At 38.4% G+C, this 19,935-nt stretch overlaps 1 protein-coding gene across 3 annotated transcripts; it reads left to right on the forward strand.

The window, feature by feature from the left end:
• Window positions 1-448: 448 nt before the first annotated feature.
• On the forward strand, window positions 449-19,918 carry LOC116713247 (protein FAM13A-like). 3 transcript variants are annotated; one of them, XM_032553350.1, is made up of 22 exons: window positions 461-734; window positions 1,520-1,721; window positions 1,844-2,053; window positions 2,716-2,896; window positions 4,804-4,978; window positions 6,717-6,838; window positions 9,167-9,205; window positions 10,185-10,400; window positions 10,506-10,587; window positions 10,818-10,918; window positions 11,719-11,776; window positions 12,399-12,473; window positions 13,582-13,762; window positions 14,602-14,851; window positions 14,972-15,104; window positions 15,716-15,797; window positions 16,664-16,899; window positions 17,020-17,103; window positions 17,206-17,307; window positions 17,626-17,840; window positions 18,364-18,465; window positions 18,944-19,918. In XM_032553350.1, exons 1-22 carry the CDS (start codon window positions 705-707, stop codon window positions 19,065-19,067), a joined length of 3,000 nt encoding a protein of 999 aa, XP_032409241.1. In that variant the 5' UTR covers window positions 461-704; the 3' UTR covers window positions 19,068-19,918. The 3 variants fall into 3 exon arrangements, 2 of the variants coding, with proteins under 2 accessions (XP_032409241.1, XP_032409242.1); XM_032553351.1 differs by lacking the exon at window positions 9,167-9,205 and having other exon boundaries at window positions 462-734; XR_004337834.1 differs by lacking the exons at window positions 18,364-18,465; window positions 18,944-19,918 and having other exon boundaries at window positions 449-734; window positions 17,020-17,036; window positions 17,626-17,781.
• Window positions 19,919-19,935: the final 17 nt, after the last annotated feature.

Here is a 19,935-nt window from a genome sequence, read left to right on the forward strand (position 1 = left end):
ACAGTGTTATACAAGCAGCTTCATATGAAACAATTGCTGATCTACATAAATCCAGATACCACAAAAGGAAACGAACAGTGAAGCCTTTCAGTGTTATAATTGTATTTAAGAATAAAGTTGCGAATAATGTTTTGCACTTAGATTTTCTGAATATTTAGTAAATTGCTAAATCGAGAAATTTGAGGCAAGACCTTCGTGGAGGATATTACGAAAATATTTCGCCGGAACAATTTAACACCAGGTTTATCCGTCATTTCTCATCTTAGATCAAATGGAGTCGAAGTTTACAAACTCCTGTCTTATGTAAAATGTGCTGCGGACCACACTGGCCAAACACAGCAAGCATGATGGAAACCATTTCCACAGAATTTCACCTGAGCATCCTGAGCCACTCAACTGTTGCCCTTAGCAATTCCCATAGCGACCGTGTGTCACGTGACTAGTAACGTAAACAATTTGCCAGTGAAGTTAGCAGGAGGATACTGAGCCAAAAAAGGCTTCCTTAAAATAACTTTATAGATATATATATATATATATATGTGTGTATATATTTGCGATTATCCAGCCGCCGGGATGTGAAGACCATGGCAACGATTAGTCACGAGTCTTCGAAAGTTTCTGTAAGCGGAGCATTCATTTGGACAAGATGAAAATCCGTCTACAACTCAAAGGCGGAGAGCAGTTCCCGTCCGCTGAGCTGAAAAATGGGCGCAAGCGCTTCATTATCCTCCTGTGTAAGTTCACATATTCAGTGTGTTATTCTACTACTAAAGGCTTTCCTACGCCATTATGTAGCAAGTGAGACTTAATTTTGTACAGTTTTCCTTGCAACGTCTGTCATGTTGCCAGGCACTCCAGGATTGGACTTGTTTCAAATATCTAGTTCTGGAGACCGACGTTACTTTTAAGGAAGTTTCAGGTTACGTTATCTTTAAGGGTCAGTAATGAAAGGAAAAAAGAAAAAAGAAATCTACATACTAATAAAATTACTATCAAATTACTTTGTCATTCTTCACTTTTATTCAATAAGTTATAAAAAAAAAATGTAAAACGGCATTTTACCTAAATGAATTCTAAATGATAAACAAACAACAAACCTTTGAAAAATATTACTTGTAATACTCTACATTACATAGGTATGGTAGGGAAGTAGAAAAGGTAATTACAATATTTTAACTTCTGTCTCTGGTCCAAGGTGTTATAACCTACAAGGTTTCCGTCCATCCATCCTGGTCTACTTGAAAGAAATCCACAGTAAATTGAATTTTTGTGAACTTTAGTTTTCTTACCAATTATAAACTGTTGAAAAAAATAGACGTGGAGGCTAATTTGAGTCCGGAAAAGGTTTTACGTTTACATGAATTCTTGTAAGTATATTCAGATATTTATACTAAAACCAAGGTGGGTGTAAAATGATAACATATTTAACCAAAACTATGTTTTTAAGTTACTTCTGGTGTTTGTTAACGTTAATGTAATAAATGAGATCTCCCTCTGTTAATTTCTCTTCTCGCTGCAGAACAACATATCTTCAGTGAAAATAATAAGACCCAACTCTAAAGTCTGCCCAGAACTCACAGTTCCTGCACATGTTCCAGTTCCTGGAGAACCACCAGGGTGTGTATTCGGTGTTGCTTTGGAAAAACTAAATGACAATGGACAGATGGTCAGAGGGATACCTCTTGTCTTTAGAGACATGGTAGAGTTCTTGGAAAAGTTTGGTACGTAAAGCCCTTCTAAGTCTCTTAACTAAATTGCTTTATTCACCCAATTTTTTAAAAATTACATTTAACTCAAGCATCATCCGTATGTGTTGTGAATGAATATGTTTTCCCTATTTTAGGACTGCACCACAGGGGTCTGTTTCGTTTGTGTGGGTCCATAGTGCGTGTGAGGCAGCTGAGGGAACAGTTGGACCAGGGAGAGAGAGTGGAACTGGACCAATTGAGGGACATCACTACAGTAGCTTCTCTACTCAAGCTCTTCCTGCGGGAATTGCCCACTCCTTTAGTTCCTGAACCGCATCGCAAACAGATGGTTCTCAACCTAAAAGGTACTTTAGAAAATGACAAATGACTTTTATACATTTTATTACATTTTCACTATTTATGTGTGTAAGAGCATGTGTTTCTTATGCTTCAGATGTAAATCATTTATATTTCAGGTATTTGAGTTGATCAGGAAGTCATCAATAACTTCCTGTTGCACTGAGCTGTAAATATGACTTTCTATGCCAAATAGCTATTCTTTGGATCAAAAAACCACGTCATTCAAGTATTCAGATGTGTTTTCCGATGTTTAAATATGAGGAAATGGCTACAAGAAATGTGATACTTGTATAAACATGCCTAGATCTAGGTGCTTTGGTCTGAAAAAAAAAATAGGATCCAGTTTTGTGAATTAGCTGCAGTGATTTTGGAAGGAGGAATGGTCAGAGGTCTGTTTCTCTGTGCGTTCTAAGCTGGTCAAATGTTATAGGCCCTGGTTGCTATGGGAGTTGCTAAGGGAAAACTATTTATTATTATTAAATAATGTTTAGAAAATGTGTTATTTTGTTAAAAATATATTTGTTTGATTAAAGGTTTGGTTTTTGTATTTTTTATTTTTTTTTGGTTTGCAAATATTCCACTTAAATAAAACTTAGTTAAATTAAAACTTTATACTCATCTTTACCAGGGAAACTAATCAATCTTCAATGTTTCTGCATATTTTTAGAGTGTACACATCAGCCAGAGCTGAACCAAAGACTGAGAGAAAATCTTTGCCTCCTGCCTGATTTCAGCCTCAATATTCTCTCTTACCTCTCCCACTTCCTGTCGAGAGTGGCCTCTCAGAGTCAGTCCAACCACATGCCTATGGAAAATCTAGCTACCATCTTTGGACCTTGTGTATTTCAGTAAGTTGCTTCCTTTTCCCTAAAATTGCGATAGGAGACATGAATTCAGCATGAGTTAAGTTTCGACCAAATGGTGTAATTTATGTCAGGTTTCTTTTTGTTTATTAATATTTCAAGTTCAAAGTACATTGTTTCAGCATCTAGACCTGTTACTTTGCTATATGTTATAAATACATATAACCAGACCAGCACAGACACATCCATCTGTGGTGGATGTGTCTGTTGCACATATGTTTGTAATTCTGGTAGATTGCAGTGCAGAAAAAAACAGTCTGTTCCTCATGAAAGCAGCCTTCTATGTATGTGGCATAGTTCAAACGCTTTGCTGTTGAGTGTTTGTTGTGTGAAGTTGAGTTCAACCCCTCGTAGGAAATGGGTGTGATCTGTGGCTTGTAATGCAGAGCATGGCAGAGCAGAAAACGACTTACAGATATGAACAAGGTCTTCAAGAGTTTGCTTGTTGCTTCTCCCTTCCTGTTTACTGCACTGTAAACAAGCTAAGTCTCTACGGAGCCTCATACAACTAGTGACTGCTGTGCTTTAGTGACAGTAGAAAGGAGTCATTATATTTTAGGCCGATTCGTCATTCTTTGGTCTCTGTTGTGTTAGTTGTTTTGCGCCTGTTAGTCATCGCATAAAGGCCAGGGTCTGAGAGGAAAATGTTCATCGTAGCCACAGGCGAGAATAGTTGGAGTTTGGGTAACTGGAAAAAAAGAAGTCTGGAAAAAACGGGTGGGTTTGAAGGTTGTGAATTATGCAGTTTATTTTTGCTTTCTACAAAAATGTGAACGGCTTTGGGAGATAAATATAGTGTTTCATTTATTCAATTCATTTCAATAATAATAAAAAAAAGGATTATGGCAGTGTGTTTCACTGAGAAAATTTATTTTCTCTGGTCTAGTTTAAGATTTCAATAGTCTAATCAGGGAAGGCAGGCATTGTATGCCAACATTGGAACATATGTGCTTGGTGGCAGCTTCAGTGACAGTCTGCGCCCCATAACTCCTCCATATTTGCCTCCCAAATGTCTTCATAGACAGCCACTTCCTCTCATATGTCTCTGTGATGTAACAAGTGATAGACTTCAAAATGATTTGTCTGCCATACAAACACATCTGTTCCTGCTTAGGTTTTCTGCATTTTTACTCCTACCACCCTTTAGTTTTTTTTTTGTTTTTTTTTGCATAATGGAATTAAACTGATTTTAAATTAATAGGTTATATTTGATCAACAGAATAACATGTTGGAAATAAATCTTAGCTGGTAGGCCAATTTGATATGAGTTGATGAATAGGGCTGAAATGATCAAATTAATCGTAATGATTCGATTATCGCAATAATCGTCAACTAATTAAGTAACTGATTAATTGTTAATTCGAGTATTCAGACTCAGAAAAAGGCTGATTGTAGAAAAAACCTCAGAGCAGTAAGTAAGCCAAAATGAAAAAAAAGAAATATATATATATATATATATATATATATATATATATATATATATATATATATTTAAAAAAAACATTTTGTCTACATGTTGTACCCAGAAATCCTCAAGTTTTAGCTTCACCCAGTTACTATTATGTACAAAAAAATTAAAAAATCTCCAATTAGCCACCTTGTGCCATCATATTATTAATCAATTAATACCGTTTTTTTTTATTCAGTTCATTAATTATCAGAATAATTGATAGTTAAAATAAACGTTACTTGCAACCCTAGTGATGAAATGTGCTTTCTGTTGTATGCGTCATATGGTGCTTAATCTGTTCCTCTCAGTACAGTGCTGTCTGTGCCTCTGGCCACTAGATGGCAATCTTTACCACTATGTTTGTAACTTAAATAGCCATTTTGAATGTTATAGCGTTGACAGTGACGTTGTGCTGTTGTTTCTCTTTCCCTTCCTCATACAGTGTTCCAGTAGGGCCCAGCGTCATGGAGGAGCAGAGTGTGTCTAATGCCCTGCTGCTCCACCTTCTCAGACATCAAGCAGATCTCCTTCCGGTCAAAGAAGAGATCTTGATGACCCCATCCGCTACTTCTTCCTCACCTCCTCCTCCTGCTCTCTCTGCTCTTTCACATTTTGAGGTGTGGATCATTTTGAGCTCAACTTATGTTGAGCTCGAACACTTATTATCTTGACAGAACTTTAAAGGCGTTATTTTAGCACGACTTAGAAAAAAAAATTAAACGTGCCAGTGGTTCGTAATTGATTTAAGGGAACAATGTAGCCTTTTATTTATCCTTGACTTAGGAGTGAAACTTTCTAAATTTGATTTTTGAACTAAAGCAAAGAAATGTCCTGTGAAGTCAGAATCTCAAGTGGGAAAGTCTGAGGTTTCCCCACCAACCCTGACCTTGAAGTTGTCACTATGCAGATGAAATTCAAAACTGTATAGAAATACAAAGTTTTTAGCTTAAACACTGATTTAGTTACTAAATCCCACTGCTTTCTGATATTTGAGCAGGGACTGATGTCATTCCTAAATCCAAATACTGACTTCAGTGTTAAAAGAGTATTTTGTACTTAACCACTAGAACTTGTCCTGTTGGTTCATTGTCATCCACTACAGTTTGTACTGGGAGATCTCTGAACTTTCACAACTGTGCTTCTGATGAACAAGTTCCAGATGAATGAGTTTAAGAACTCATCTTTTTTCACTTTTTTTTTTAGTTCATAAGCTTTATGTCATGGTTAAATGTTCTATTTTGAGTCCTGTACTACTAAAAACAACCCAACTACGACTAACGCTCCTTGGCACAGTTGGAGAACCAAGGTTGTGCAAGATAAGGCATAACATTATGACCATTTGTGCATTGTGTCGGTCCTCCTCGTGTACCAGCTTGCCTTCTTCCCATATTGCATCTTGATACGTTGTGCTTCACAGTGAAGTGACAGGCCTGCACTGAAGCTTGTCGGACTCGCTGTAATTGTGGTGCTTGACAGGTCTTTGACAGCAATATGTCAACATGCTGCCTAATGTAGCCTGTCTGCTAAACATAAACACAAACATTTTTATTCCTTTCATCTTTCAGGGGTCATAAAAGTATGCGTAATCATTACAATTATAGTGTCGGTCAACATTAAAGGAGAAACAGCATCGCCTCAATAAGTAGCTCCTTTGTAAGTTGGTATCAGTGACCTTCTTACCACTTCTGGTTTATAGAGATGTTTTACATATGAATGCTTCAACCTAGAATACTGTCTATCATTGTGCTTTAAGGTTTGTAACAGGCACATCATTATGAGTTGTATGCACAAGCTGAATGGCCTCCTTTAAGAGTTACAATCACTTGATGATACTGATTTATGAAACTCTACTTGGCTTTGCTCCAGCTTGCTTAAATTCTCTTTTACAACAATCTACTACTGCCCATTCTTTACCCTCCAACTACATTTTTCTTTTGCATGTTCCACATGTTCGAAGGAAAAACATTCAGTGTTATTGCTCCTTTAACATGGAATGAGCTCCAGTCTGAACTCAACACGTCAGATCTGATTTCATTGGAATTATTTTGAGCGCTTCTCAAAAACGAGCAACATGTTTCTATTGAACAATGTCATTGCTTCTAAACTGTTTTGTAATTTTCTTAAAACTTGTGTATGTGGCTTAATTTGTTTTACTTTTGAGTAATGTGTTGCCGATTCGATTTCTGGATCTCCTGGATAAATAAAGGAAAGAAAGAAAGAGAGAAAAGTTTTTATTACATTGTGCAGAAATGGACAGTATACTGTATTTGTGGGAAACGAATCCACCTGTTCCTGTAAGCAACATTTTGAGCATTGCCACAAGTTTATTAATGTTAGTGTTACCTGTTTTGGCAGGTCCAACCCCAGAGCTCTGAGTACGAGAACAGCTGCATGGAGAGGTTGGAGGAAGAGATCACTTCAATTTCTGGGAGCTTTGCTTCTGAACTAACTCTGCAGATGCAATTACAACTCAAAAGGTACTCTTCATCTCTATGGATGGATGGATTGATTCTTGCTGTGACTTGGTCCAAAATGAATTAAAGAAAGTAGCGTTTCTTTAATTAATTTAAAACATAGATAATTTAATTAAATAAGAAAGAACTACCCTACATTGAAAATCACCTAAATGTTCCTAAAGTTTTAGTAAGACAAATAACATTTAAGGAAAATCACTTGCATAACAAGCTTTAAGCAACTCGGTTTTCATCAATCTTAGAGTGGACTGATTTATTGTAGTTAGTAGGAACACAATATTATTAACTATTGTTTCCACACCCACAATTATATTAATACACCTCGTCTCCTGATAGGAATAAGAAAAAAAAATAAAAATCTAACAACCATTTTTAGTCTAACGATCGTACTTTCTTCTTGAAGGTTATAAGGTTGTATTAGAGACATGAAGTGATATTTAACATCTGTATGCAGTGTTACATTTGTGTGTCAGGCATTCAGATGCGTTTTCATAACTGACATTTAAGCATATGTGTCCTCTGCTAAACCTTTTGCAATGGTAGTAAAATGAAACCGTCTTGTTGACTGTTCAAAGTGAAAGGGCAATTTCAAGTGAGAAATGTAATAGTTTCGATGTTTGATACCAAACTAGCTGGAAATTTGATTCAAACGTAGCCTCTGAACAGATGAGTCATCCAGTCTGTTGTTTGAGACATGCAGCTGATTACGCCCTGAAAGTGTCATTTTCCCCATCTGACGCACAAAGAATGGCGATATTGCAGGTCTGTGCATTCCAGCCGATCAGCAGACAGCTGTTTGTTGTTTCTTCACACCTCATGCTCATTTTTGTTTGTTTTTCCTTTTACCTATAAAGCAGAACAAGCAAAATATGTTCACTCAAATAACGTATAGATTTTAAAGTGCAATATTTCTCCAGGTTTGGTTCCCACTCTGTACACAAAGGGATATTCCACCTACATGTATTTCAGTCTAAGCTGTGTAATCAGACATGTCTGCTAACAAAGACTGACCAGATGCAGCAGAAGCAGAGTGTGAAAGAAGGCCAGTTTTATGTTTTGCCTTTGTTTTTGAGTCATCATAGGGCAAATATCAATCATTTTTTATCAACAGCTTCCTACGCTCATCTGCTCTGCAGGAGAGAGATGCTGCTTCATTCCAAATGTTTGGCTGGTTTCCTCGGCTCACTGAGGGACGTTAAATTGGATAGCTGGAGTAAATACTAGGAAGGAAACATCTCTGTTTTCCACATTTTTATTTTCCATGTAAAAAAAAAGAAGCTGTCCAGAATCAAGATCATACACCTACATTTCTTATTTTTTCTCTTTTTTTTTTTTAAATCAAATAATTTGGAGCTCTGTGATTATTTTCTTCTGGATTGTCAAAATTACATGTGTTAGCTAAAAATATTTTTTTGGCTAACACAATTCTGGTTGGACAGCATAATAATATGTGAGGGTTACAGTATATTATATATATTGGGGTCAATGAGACCAAAGCCAAGGGCAAATAATGTTTGGATTTATGAAAATCTCATTTTCTATACCCATTGCAATAAAGAGGGTGGTGTATTTAAAAAATAATAATAATAATTTGAAACAATTCCTGATCAGATTTTATGAAATTAGCCTTGGAACTGAAACATACAGTATATTGCAAATCAAAAGCTAAAATAAGAAAAATAGCTCAGTTTGGGTCAAAGGTGCGCCGAGGGTTATTCTGATTCTTATGCAGTTAGAATCTACAAAATTTACATAATTTTCATTCACAGATTCTCCTCTATATTAATTATGCTTTTCACTTACGTTCTGTATTTACTAAGTGGTTTGTTGACGTTGTTCATTTCACTTATTCCCACAATGGTCCTTATCGAGGTCAATTCCAGAAATGTATCAAATGCCAAGACAAGCATATTTTGTGAGATGAGCTTAATTCCTTGTGGGTTCGGTCTTTGATGATGAAGGAGTTTCTCCTCAGTGGTAAATATGCTCAGATGTGTGTGCTGTCCTCTGTTGGCCTTTCTGACCTACTTCTGTCCGTGTCGCTGTGCTGTACCGGTTCTGCCAACCCTAAATATGATTGAGCAGTTTTGAACTCTGGCCCCTTTATCGTCACAGGCGAGAGTGTGTGTGCAGGGAAGTAACTGAAGCGACCGGGTCAGTAGTTTTTGCCTCCGGAGCATTTTTTTTTTTTCTTTCTTTGCGACCATTAAGCCTTTGACGTCTCTGCGCTCCTTTCTTTTCATCCTCGTCTTTTCTCCAGAGCAGCAGGATGCTTGCTTGCTTGTTGTCTTACTTGTTGTGAGAAATGTTCTCGTCTTTGATCTGCTTCAGCGTCACCGACGGCCACTGTGGATCAACGGTTCACCGCAAGTGAGTGAACAAATGGATAAAACTATTCTGAGCACGCTGCTGGTATTTGTCTGCAAAGAAATCTGCTGTTTGATAATAACTGACTAATATCTATGATGATTTAGTGAACATTTATCACTGTAAGTGTTATCAACACCCTTGGCTATTTGTTAATTCATTTTCACCACTGTGTTTTAGGTGTGATTTGAGTTGCTTAAAGTGGGTAGAAGAGGACCAGAATTGATTCTGTATTTCATTTAGTGCTGCGATGCAGAGCTTTAAGTGACTTTTTATCCCGTAGATTAAGATCAAAAATTGTTTTCTGTTTTTTAAGGTCAACGTTAAACTTTAATACATGCTTACTATTGTATGTTTACATTCTCTTGTGAGCATGCCATTTCTGGTTCTGCTCCCATAATTACAACCATAATTTTGAATAAATTCTGTTGTGTCAGACCAGATTAAATAAAAACTTGAAATGTGTAGGATGCTTATCATTGCAGTAAGCAATGATAAATTAAAATGAGCTATTCTGATTATCAATATTCTTTAAAGGACAATTTTGTGTTCGGAGACCTCGTAGTCCATTTTATTCATGGCTTCGGTTGTGTGTGGTTTGCGTTTCTGTTTTACTTATCGTTTTTGATTGTTATTGTTTTTATTTTGGATATTTAAAGTATCTCACAGTACCAGTGTGAAGTTATCCTAAAATGCTGTTATTATAAATATATTACTTGAAAAATGTCTCCAAACAACAATATTATAATCTTTTGCAATTACTGTGGAAATTTATTATGCATAAAATGTTTTATTTGTGTATGTTTTCAGTGATACTCCTGTATATTGCTGACTTTTTTGGTACTTATCTGATTCTTGTTAGATCTTGCATCTTTCTGTGGGAGTAGACACAGTAACCCCTTGTTACCGATCTGTTAACAGACTGATTTTCTTTTGTCTTTCTCTTCCTGTTCGTTTCTTCTCATATTTGTGTCGTTTCAAGTTGTGACACACTGTTGCCAGCTTGTGGAAACCGCTCTGACGTCAACATTGACATTCAGACTGCAAACCGGGAGGTTCTGCAGGAAGGCAGGATCACAACGGAAGCAGGCAGCGCTCTCTCCGATCACGCTGACCTGCTGCCAGAGCGTCAGCCGCAAACCGCGCAGCCTCAGAGAGCGCTGGGGAAACCTTCTGAAACGGCGCCTACCATGCGACGGTGAATTTTCTTTTTTAAGACACTGCATTTTAACCCAGTGGTCACATGATGATTTAGCTGAAATAAGTTTTCCCTACTAATAACCCATTCACCTCATCTCACCAGGATTTTCTTACAGACACCACAACCCAACACCGGATCAAAGCTGAAACAGGAGGAAGAAGACAGATTTGCTTGCTCTTCCTTGGTGTGCATATGTTCTTTCTACTATTCTCTGTCTAAACTCATTCAGCAATACATATTCTTTCACTCTTAAATATTACTCCTAGAATTTTTTTAAATTATTATTTTAGAAAAACTTCACCAATATACATTCTGGAAGAACTAAATGAAACTTTATTTGAAAATTAACTTTCACGTCCAAGACTAAATAAAAACGGATCAAACTGTTTTTTTTTGTTTGTTTGTTTGTTTCAGGTTGCCAGCAGCAGCATAGGACAGAATTGGCCTCATTCGGATCTCTGCGTGTCGAGCGAATCACAAAACAAAATGCAAATAAAGAGTCCGCTCCCAGACAGGTGAGATAAAACGCCACCATGATTATTAAAAAAAAAAAAAAAAAGTGTGAGCGCTAGTCTTCCCTCATGTCCTGATTTCCTTCAGTAATTTGTTCTCGTATTATAATAATTTGTATTATCAAAACAGTTAGGTTTAAGTATTTAACATATGGTGATTGAATCACTTGTTAGTGAGTTGCTTTTTCTTTTTTTTTTTTAGCAGTGAAAGTGTATCAGATGTATTTAGATGGATATTTTTCTTCCTCTCAGGAAGAAAAATATGACCGGGGCTCAACCAGGTTTTGGCTGAGCCCTGCAGTCAGTTCAGAAGTAGGTTATCAGAGCACAGCGCTGCTCATAGACATGGCTTTGACATGATTCCAGTCCAACTAACACTGACTCGCTGCAGGGCCTCACGTGGAACAGGCCGACTAACTGCGTTAGATGGACTTAGCGCGGCTGGTCGCTGAGTTTTTGTCTCTGTCTGTCTCCACAAAACTCTTTGGTAAGCCGGACCTTAGTACCATCATGCCATAGGAACCGACTGTCTCAGTTATGCCTGACTCCTTTGAGCCATAAACAGTCCATAATTTAACATCCTGACTGCAGATCTAAACACATCTGTTTTCAGCCATGTTCATGAGCAGATCCATGCATTGCTTGCTATTAAAGTTACATGGACTGTAGCCAGAGGTAGAACGAGAGCTGGCGCACAATTTGTGAAGCCGGCTTTTTTTTTTTTTTTTTGCACTGGCTCTCAGTCCAATTTGATTTGGTTTTTCAGCTTCAGTTCATTGTGCTTCCTTGTTATTGTTTTTTAGCCTACTGTGCTGTATACAGTGCAAGACAGAAGATGAAGGGATGGTGTCCCAGTACAAGGTAAACTGGCTTTTCTACAGAAAATCGGTTTATGGAAATTGGTTTATAGTTTTAGATTTGCATTGTTTCGCTTGAACATCCAGCGGAAAATAAAGTGGTTTTTTTTTAAGAAAAAAAAAAACATTTCAATTCAAGAAATATGTGTTTTTCTTGAAGGTTTTTTTGTTGTAATGATTCCCTTGATCATAAATACATAATGCTGTTAAAACCGGTTGTTTCCTGTTTTAGGCCAGTTAGGATGACTGAAATGACCTTTGTTTGTTAAATCCAAAAATAATGGCAGACAGATTTTTAGGTAGTTGTTTAACTTTCTTTAAAGTAGAGCGCTTCCATACATTCCTGTAGTCGACAACAGTTTGCTGGAATTTTGGCCCATTCCTCCAGACAGGTCTGCTGTAAGTGGGTCAGGTTTGGAGGCTGTTTTTTTTTTTTGGCATACATTTTGTGTTTCAGATCAGGGTTCAAAACATTGTCGTCCTTTAAGCTGATTTTTAGCTAATTCGGTCATGTTATTTCACCCATTTGGTCCTTTTTGAAATCTAATAAATCTGTAAGAAGCTATTTTTTTTCAGCTCTGTACATGCGTATGACTTTGTTACTGATGGAGTTTCTCTTCCTTCAGAAGAGCAAAGGAGGAGGATGCTGTGGTCCCTCTGACACACATAGTGACTGCAGAGGCACAGACAGCTGCTATGACGTAAGTTCTCCTTCCTCACAGTCCTTTTTATTTTTGTGCCATGAATTGTAAAAGAAGGACAGGTGATACCTTGAGTTATTTTCTGTAAATCCCCTGCATGTGTCTGGATGTTTGTGCATGGCCGCCCGTAGGTGTTTATCTTCTGTAATAATAGCCTCACTTGCTGCCCTCCCCTCACATCCGTCCACCTCCTCTGGCTGACGCACAAGCCTGGTTTTATTTATTTTTTTATTTATTTATTTTTTTTATGAATGAACCGCTGAGGAGGATGAGTGAAAGGAAACTCAGCCTATAGCTGCTGCCGCTGCTGCTGATATCAGATCAAATATGTGGTCCAACACGACTTTGTTTTACGATAACACTTGACCGCACAGGTTTTTTTTTTCCCCTTCAACCTGCGAAACAGAGTCAGAACAAACCACACAGACACACACCAACCCATCCTGGCGAACAGTTATTCTGACTCCCCGCATCGCCATCACATCGACTTCTTAACCCAGCCAGACTACGTTGCTGTGGAAACGGCTCGTCACATACAGTAGCTCTCTCCTCCCCTGTGCACGCACCCACACGACACGCAGCAACATGAGCGATATCCCCGCAGCCGCCGCCCCTTCATCCGTGCACTATGAATAATCCATGTGGAGGCTGCTCGTCCGCAGAGGTGTCGGGAATGCCGGTCGGAAGGATTTAAGAAATTCTCAAAAGGCGCTCGCAGAGACACAGACACGTGGACGAGGGGAGGCAGGGAGTGCTTGTCTGGATGCGGGTGCAATTCGGGAATCTGACCCGCTCGCATGGTGGGGAGACCACTTTGACTACAGCTGTGGAACTTTTGTGAAGCGGCAGGGGAAAAGTCTTTTATTGGATTTCTTTTACAAAGATCACGTACACGGAGCTGCTTTCTCCTCTCCCCCTCTCATCGATCAGTTCACCTAATTTTGAAAGTCTGTTTCCGACCAAAGGAGAGGATTTGGTTTCCAGGATTTCCAGAAAATTCCTGAAGCACACGTGAAGAGCTAAAGACCGCCAGCTGCGCTTCTTCCCCGACCTCGTCAGTCATTTTCCTGTCCGCGGCCCTGAGAACATGTTCTGCTTCTGTTTTCAGACTCCTTCCCTCAAGCTCCAAGCCCTGGACGCTAGACCCTCGTCAGACTCATTAGAACCCCCGGCTCAGGATGACACGCCTGCACGGCAGCAGCCTTTTCCCTCCGAAGGTCATCATTTGAACCAAACTCTGCCTCTGTCTCCGTCTCAGCATCGGCACACAGTTGACTCATCACAAGAAAGTAAGACGGAACCAGTGAAGTGGTACTGATGCAGTGGAAGATTGCAAATGAATTGTTTGGACTTTCAGGGACAAATGTACTGTCACAGTGAGATTAATGTGAATTCCGTAGAGAATAAAAACACTTTTTAAATACTTTATTGGCTAAAACTGTGCTTCCAGTTTTAACGGTTTTTCTAGAGTCATATGTCAATCAGACAGAGATCGGAATGTACAATTTACCCTGATCTGGTCTAATCTGTGATCAGGAAGTCAAATAGGGAAAAATCAGATTTTTTCATATGCAGTAAACGCATCAAAACTTTGTTTTTGGACTATGAGCGCATCAGAATGCATATGCTTTTATTCTCTTAAAAAAAAAACTGAGGTCATCAACACATGCTTTGATACATAAATCAGAATAATTATCCAATGTTTTCATTTTATGTTGGATTTTAAGCTACTATCTTTTTCCTACAGTGTCTGTTCCTCATGTGTTTTAATTATTAGGAAAAAAATCTGAATAAATCTAAATCAGACCTTAAAGAAAGTGGGTATCATCCAATCGTGATGATTAATCCAGTCACATTAATATTCATCTTTACTGCAAAGATGAATGTATTTTATTAAATCCAACTTTAATAGACCTACTTGAAATGAGAGTGATGCCTTCCACATATTTGCTGAAGACAGAAGAAATTTTAATAGTGAATACAATTGTGTCTGCTGCTGTGTTTTATTTATTTCTTAGTTAATTGCTCTATTCCCTTTCCGGAACCAGTTCTTCAACCCACCAGACAATTTTTTTTTTTCCTATTATAAGTCTCAGATGATATGCTGTCTTTGCTCCCTGTCTTCTAGCACACCACTTACCTCCGTCTCTGTCAGAGTCCGTCTCCACTCGCTCCACCGCCTCCAGTACCGAAGGACTTGTGAGAGAAGGCAGCTTGCCGAGCCCACCGCTCCCTTACTCCAGCCCGCTCTTATCTCGTTTTACCCCCGGCGACTGCCCCGTTCCCTCGCCGCGCTGCCCAAGCCTCAGCCACAGCCTGCGCTACAACCTCGACCCCGACACGGCTCCGTCGCCGCCCTGCTCGCAGCACATACGCATGTGAGACGAAAGAGACAGCTCGGGCAGATTTCCCATTGTTTTGTTGGTGTTTTTTTTTGTGGGGGTGTGTGTGTGTGTAACGCAAACAGCATGGATTATTAAAAGACTTTGCCTCTCCAGGGCTCGCTGCAGCGTCCCTGCAGAGCAAGAAGACGGTTCTGTGTCCGTCTCGGCGCTCAACAGACACATTCACACGCTCAGGAAGAAGATCAGGCGATTTGAGGAGCATTTTGAACAAGAGAGGCACTACAAGGTAAGCATGGACTCAAACCAGCTGGACAGAATTAAGAATTATAAATGCAGTTCATAGAGAACTGTTTTCCCAACAATTTGACATGGTGCCAAATCTTTATCTATGAAGAGCCTTTATTGTTTTTCTTAGATGAAGTTGATTATGTTGATTTATATTAAGACTTTTTGTCTTTGGCTTGTCACATCAACACATCAACCTTTCTTCTGTTCTTTAAAAAAATTACAATTAGTGTAGGACAGTCCAGTTACTGAATGTGAAATGAAGTGGCTTTATTTTTGTCCATATGCCAAAAAGCAGTGGCATGGCCCTTTTTACCACGTATAAAACCCTGATATTTTGTTTCATGATTTGTTTAACCTAGACCCAATTGATGTTGAAGCAGTTCAATTCCATATCTTGAACCTAAAATGTTTTAAAAACAGAAGATTTATATATTTGAGTCTGGAAGAAGGTTGAACTTTGAAAATAAAATGTGTCGAAACCCTTTAAAGCGAACAAATGACTCCCTCTGCTGGTAAACTGGAAAACTAGTATCTTTTACAAAGCAAGTTAGCAAAACAAAACAAAAATGGCTCTGCTGTTTATGATCACATATTTTTTAATGCTTTCAGCCAGCACATAATGACAAGACCTCTCATCCAGAAGTGGCCAAACTGATGAAGGAGCTCATCAGGAGCCGCAAGCAGCTGAAAGGTCAGTTATTAACCCTTTCATGCATGAATTATGATCCTTTGTGTCAGAATTTTTTTTCCATTTTTAAAAAAAATTTTCTTAAGGCATAAAAAAAGGTAGGAAATTTTTTTTTGTAAAAATAATTTTTATTTTATTTTTTATTTTTATGTGATCAATTGTAATTTTGTCCAAATACAAAGTTGTTATTTGAAAAATACATCAGTAGTATTGTTCCTTAGGGGTTATCTGATGTCACAATATTTTTTTTACTTGCAAGAGTCGTCTACAGTAGAAGGAGGGACCAGGTCTGTTCTCATGCTTTTTTGTCTGTTGGCCATATTGTATTTAACAAAAATAATTTCTTGCATTTGCAGCTGATGGCCAGTAGTTGATGGTATATTTTATGATGCATTAGTGTCCACTTCAGTGGTCTGTGTGCATTTATAACATAAAAATCCACAGGAAGCACAAGAAAATGGCTTTTAGATAGCTGTCCACTGTAGTGACCACTATGCATGAAAGGGTTAAACCACAAATGTGCACACTTACAGATGACCAGAGTGAGAGGAATATTTTTTTTACTTTAAAGCTGCTCCTTTGGGGGAGACGTGGTTGTTATTTATGCAGAAAGTCGCCTGGAAGTGACATTGGTTACTTTACTGCTAATGCTAATGCCGATATTTTCAGCTAGATATAACAGCTATTTATATAACAACTGTATGAAGATATCAACCTATCTGGAAGTCTATAGAAAAATCACAAATTTTATGGAAAACTATGATTTCTAGTGTCCGAAGTGGTATTTTAAAATATTTTAGTTCAAATGCTTAAAATACACACATATTTTTACTTTAAAAATCTGACCTTTTTTCTTGTTTCTTCTTCAGAAATAAAGCTGACACAGTCTGTAGAGTCAGGAGTGAAGGGACTTGGAGGTTTCAGTCCCTCAGGTGAAACCTGCAGGACCAACGCAGAGCAGCGGGAGGCGGGGCCGACAGGAACTGAGCTTCAGCCCATCAACAATAACAGCAACGCCACGCAAAACGTGGAGGAAACGGTGAACCTGATAACCAACCGACTGAGGGAAAGGAGGAGTGAGCTGGGTTTGCCGGACAGCATCAAGGTCGGTGCTGTAGAAACGTTATTATCACTAACACAGTTATTTTACATTAAGTTTAAAGTTCAAGTCAAACAAGATGCTAAAATAAATGCAAGCTTGTTATACTTTGTCCTCTTTGCGCAGGACATGTCCAATTTCCAGTTGAGTATGGAGAAGACCTGCATGCAGAAGTGTTTGCTGTACTTTGAGGGTCTGCATGGACGCCCAGTACGACTAAACTTTTTTTTCAAAAAGTTTCTTCTTTGCATTTTAATTTGTGTAGAATTTTAATTCATTTGTGACAAAGCAATGCTCTTTGTGCCACTTCAGATCACCCGGCAGCAACGGACTCTGATGAAACCGTTCTATGATCGGTACCGTCTGCTCAAGCAGCTGCTTTCTTCCGCTTCCACGGCAACCATTACAACGATTGTGAGTTGCAGTGCGAGCAAAATATGTTTTTATTTAAAGAACATCACTCGGATCTTAAGTTCTCACTAAGACATTCAGGAAATTCTCTCCGACCATGAAGCCACAAATACAGCTGCCAGTAGTACTGTAGTGTCTCTGTGCCCTCTAGTGGTCATTATAAGAGCTACATAAACTGCATCCTGTATGCACATAGCTAGATGTTGACAAATTGTTGAATAATGATGCAGCAGCTGCTGGTTTTAACAGATTAAAGAATTGGCATCTTCTTTACAGTAAAGTAGTGTTTTGTTTTTGTCTTTTTTGTTTGTTTTTCTCCAGGAGGAAGAGGAGGGTTCCGATGAAGAGAACTTTAAGCAGCAAAGCTCCAGAGAGCAGCCACTTTGGTTAAAAACGGCTAGGTGCATGTCATCAGAGGAGCCCCAGTTTACATCGTCTGTGGAAATGTCTGGAACACCGGTGGTGTCTCCGCTGGATGAGGGGAAGACTTTCCATGCACAGATCATCACTATGGCAACACTACATGAAGCATCCAGGTACAGCTTCTCTGCATACCGGCGTGTGTGCGCGCGCATGTGTACAACAAACCAGAGGCTTTCATAAGGTTTGCTTTAGGTTAGTTGTCACATTTCCAGGTTAGGCGAAAATTAAATTAAAGAGCATATTTAACACTTTGGATACGTGTGTATTTGGGACCCACAGTCTAATATGAAATTTGATTCAAGTATTTCCCTCACCCAAGTAAGTCTGGAAAAATAAAGTATAAGAATATTTGCCTCTTAGATAAATATTCATATTATTTACAAGTATTTGCTGCAAACATTTGTGTTTTTAGGATTCATTTTATACAAAAGATGCAGCCAGCGTTTTATCTCCATACACCTCGTCAGTACACCAGTTTAACCTTTTAACATCATTGCTTTTTTGAACTGCTGACTAAATAAACCTGAGATACCTCTAAAAGTTTCATGGTTGACACGATTTATGCATCTTTTTGGCTTGTTAAATGACAGAATATGCTCGTTGACGCTCGTGCACAAAATGTCTTCCTTCATGCAGGCAAGAATTACTAGATCACCTCCGGATGGTTCGACTAGAGAAGCGACGACTTCACCAAACCCTCCAAGAGTTCGAAGACCGTTTCTACGCACAGACCGGCAGGTAGCAGCAACACACACTAAAAACACACAAGCCCTCCAGATTTCTTGGCATTTCCGTTTTATTTAGTCTTTTAATAAACTTGGAACATTTGGTTGCTTTTTTTTTTTTGCCTTGTGACAAAACAAAAGACATCCACAAAAAGAAGAAAAACCATCGCAATGGTACAACAGTGTAATGTACACCCATTTAACGTTAACCCAGCAGAGAGAGCTCAAGAAGGAGACAGAGACAGACGTTTGTTCTGAACTGTACACATCCTTTTGCACTGTACATGTTAGTCCTCCAAAGTAAATACAGTTAGTTGTTGAATACAATACACACACTGTACAAAGCTATCTGAGTAAGGCAACATAGGGACCATCAACCAGTCGTGGAAGCTGCTGCAGTTTGTTTCGAAACTTCGAAAAACAAAAGAAGAAAAGAAAAGAAAAGGTTTTTGCCGTTTTTGCATCGTCTCACCTGCGTGTCTCGCTAACAGGGTCTGTCAGAAGGAGGACCGTGGACCAATGGCGGAGGAGTACTGCCAGTACAAGAACCTCAAGGCGAAGCTCCGCCTACTGGAGGCTCTGCTCAGTAAACAAGACTCAACCAAAGCAAGTTGAGTTATTCACAGTGGGACTTTTTTTTTTGTTTTGTTTTTTTATTTAGTTCAGCACAACTCTTTTTTTTTTTTTTCTTTCTTTTAATTGCTTTGATGCCAATGGGTCTTGTTTCATTCCATGCTCGTAATGTAAATGCACTTTACATGAAGAAAACTGAATGACCAAAAATCGCTGACACTCTGAATGAACACTGGATCTGGATCTGTTTTTTTGTTTTGTTTTGTTTTTTTTCATCCCCACCATTTAGGACACTTTTTCATAACCCTGTCGTAGCCATTTTAGCACAGTTACCATGTCAACAATGAAGCAACCTTAGTTACATTCAACTAATTTGTGAAGACTTCATGTATATTACAGCACTTTATTACTCACTTCCTTCCCTTATACCAAAAAGATTTTCCTTCATCGTAGTTGATGTGGGAACTGCATTATCAAAGTGCTGTCTTATGGAGAAAAAAAAAATAAAATACTGAAATAAGCTTCAATGTAAATGAGCAAGACAATCCAGCAGTGTTTGTGCATGTCGTGTTTTTTTGTCCTACATTGTGCTATGATATGCATTCATATTTTCATAGGTCATCTAAATTATGATCATCCGATTTAGATGTTGATCTTGAAACATATGCAGTGAACGTAGGCGTCATAGTGCAAGTTGAGTTTGAAATTTACCTTTTTCACCCCCTGCCTATATGAAGTCGCCCCCTCCCCCCGAAATGTCCATGTTGACAAGGATATGAGCTTTTGAGATTGTGCACTTCTGGTTTATATAGTTTTCTATGTATTTATATCCATCTCTCTCTCTCTCTATATATATGAGTGTATCAATAAAAATAAATATTTTTTCACATTTATTCTGCAAAAAACACAT

Source organism: Xiphophorus hellerii, chromosome 22, assembly GCF_003331165.1.
Source record: "Xiphophorus hellerii strain 12219 chromosome 22, Xiphophorus_hellerii-4.1, whole genome shotgun sequence".
NCBI lineage: Eukaryota > Metazoa > Chordata > Actinopteri > Cyprinodontiformes > Poeciliidae > Xiphophorus > Xiphophorus hellerii.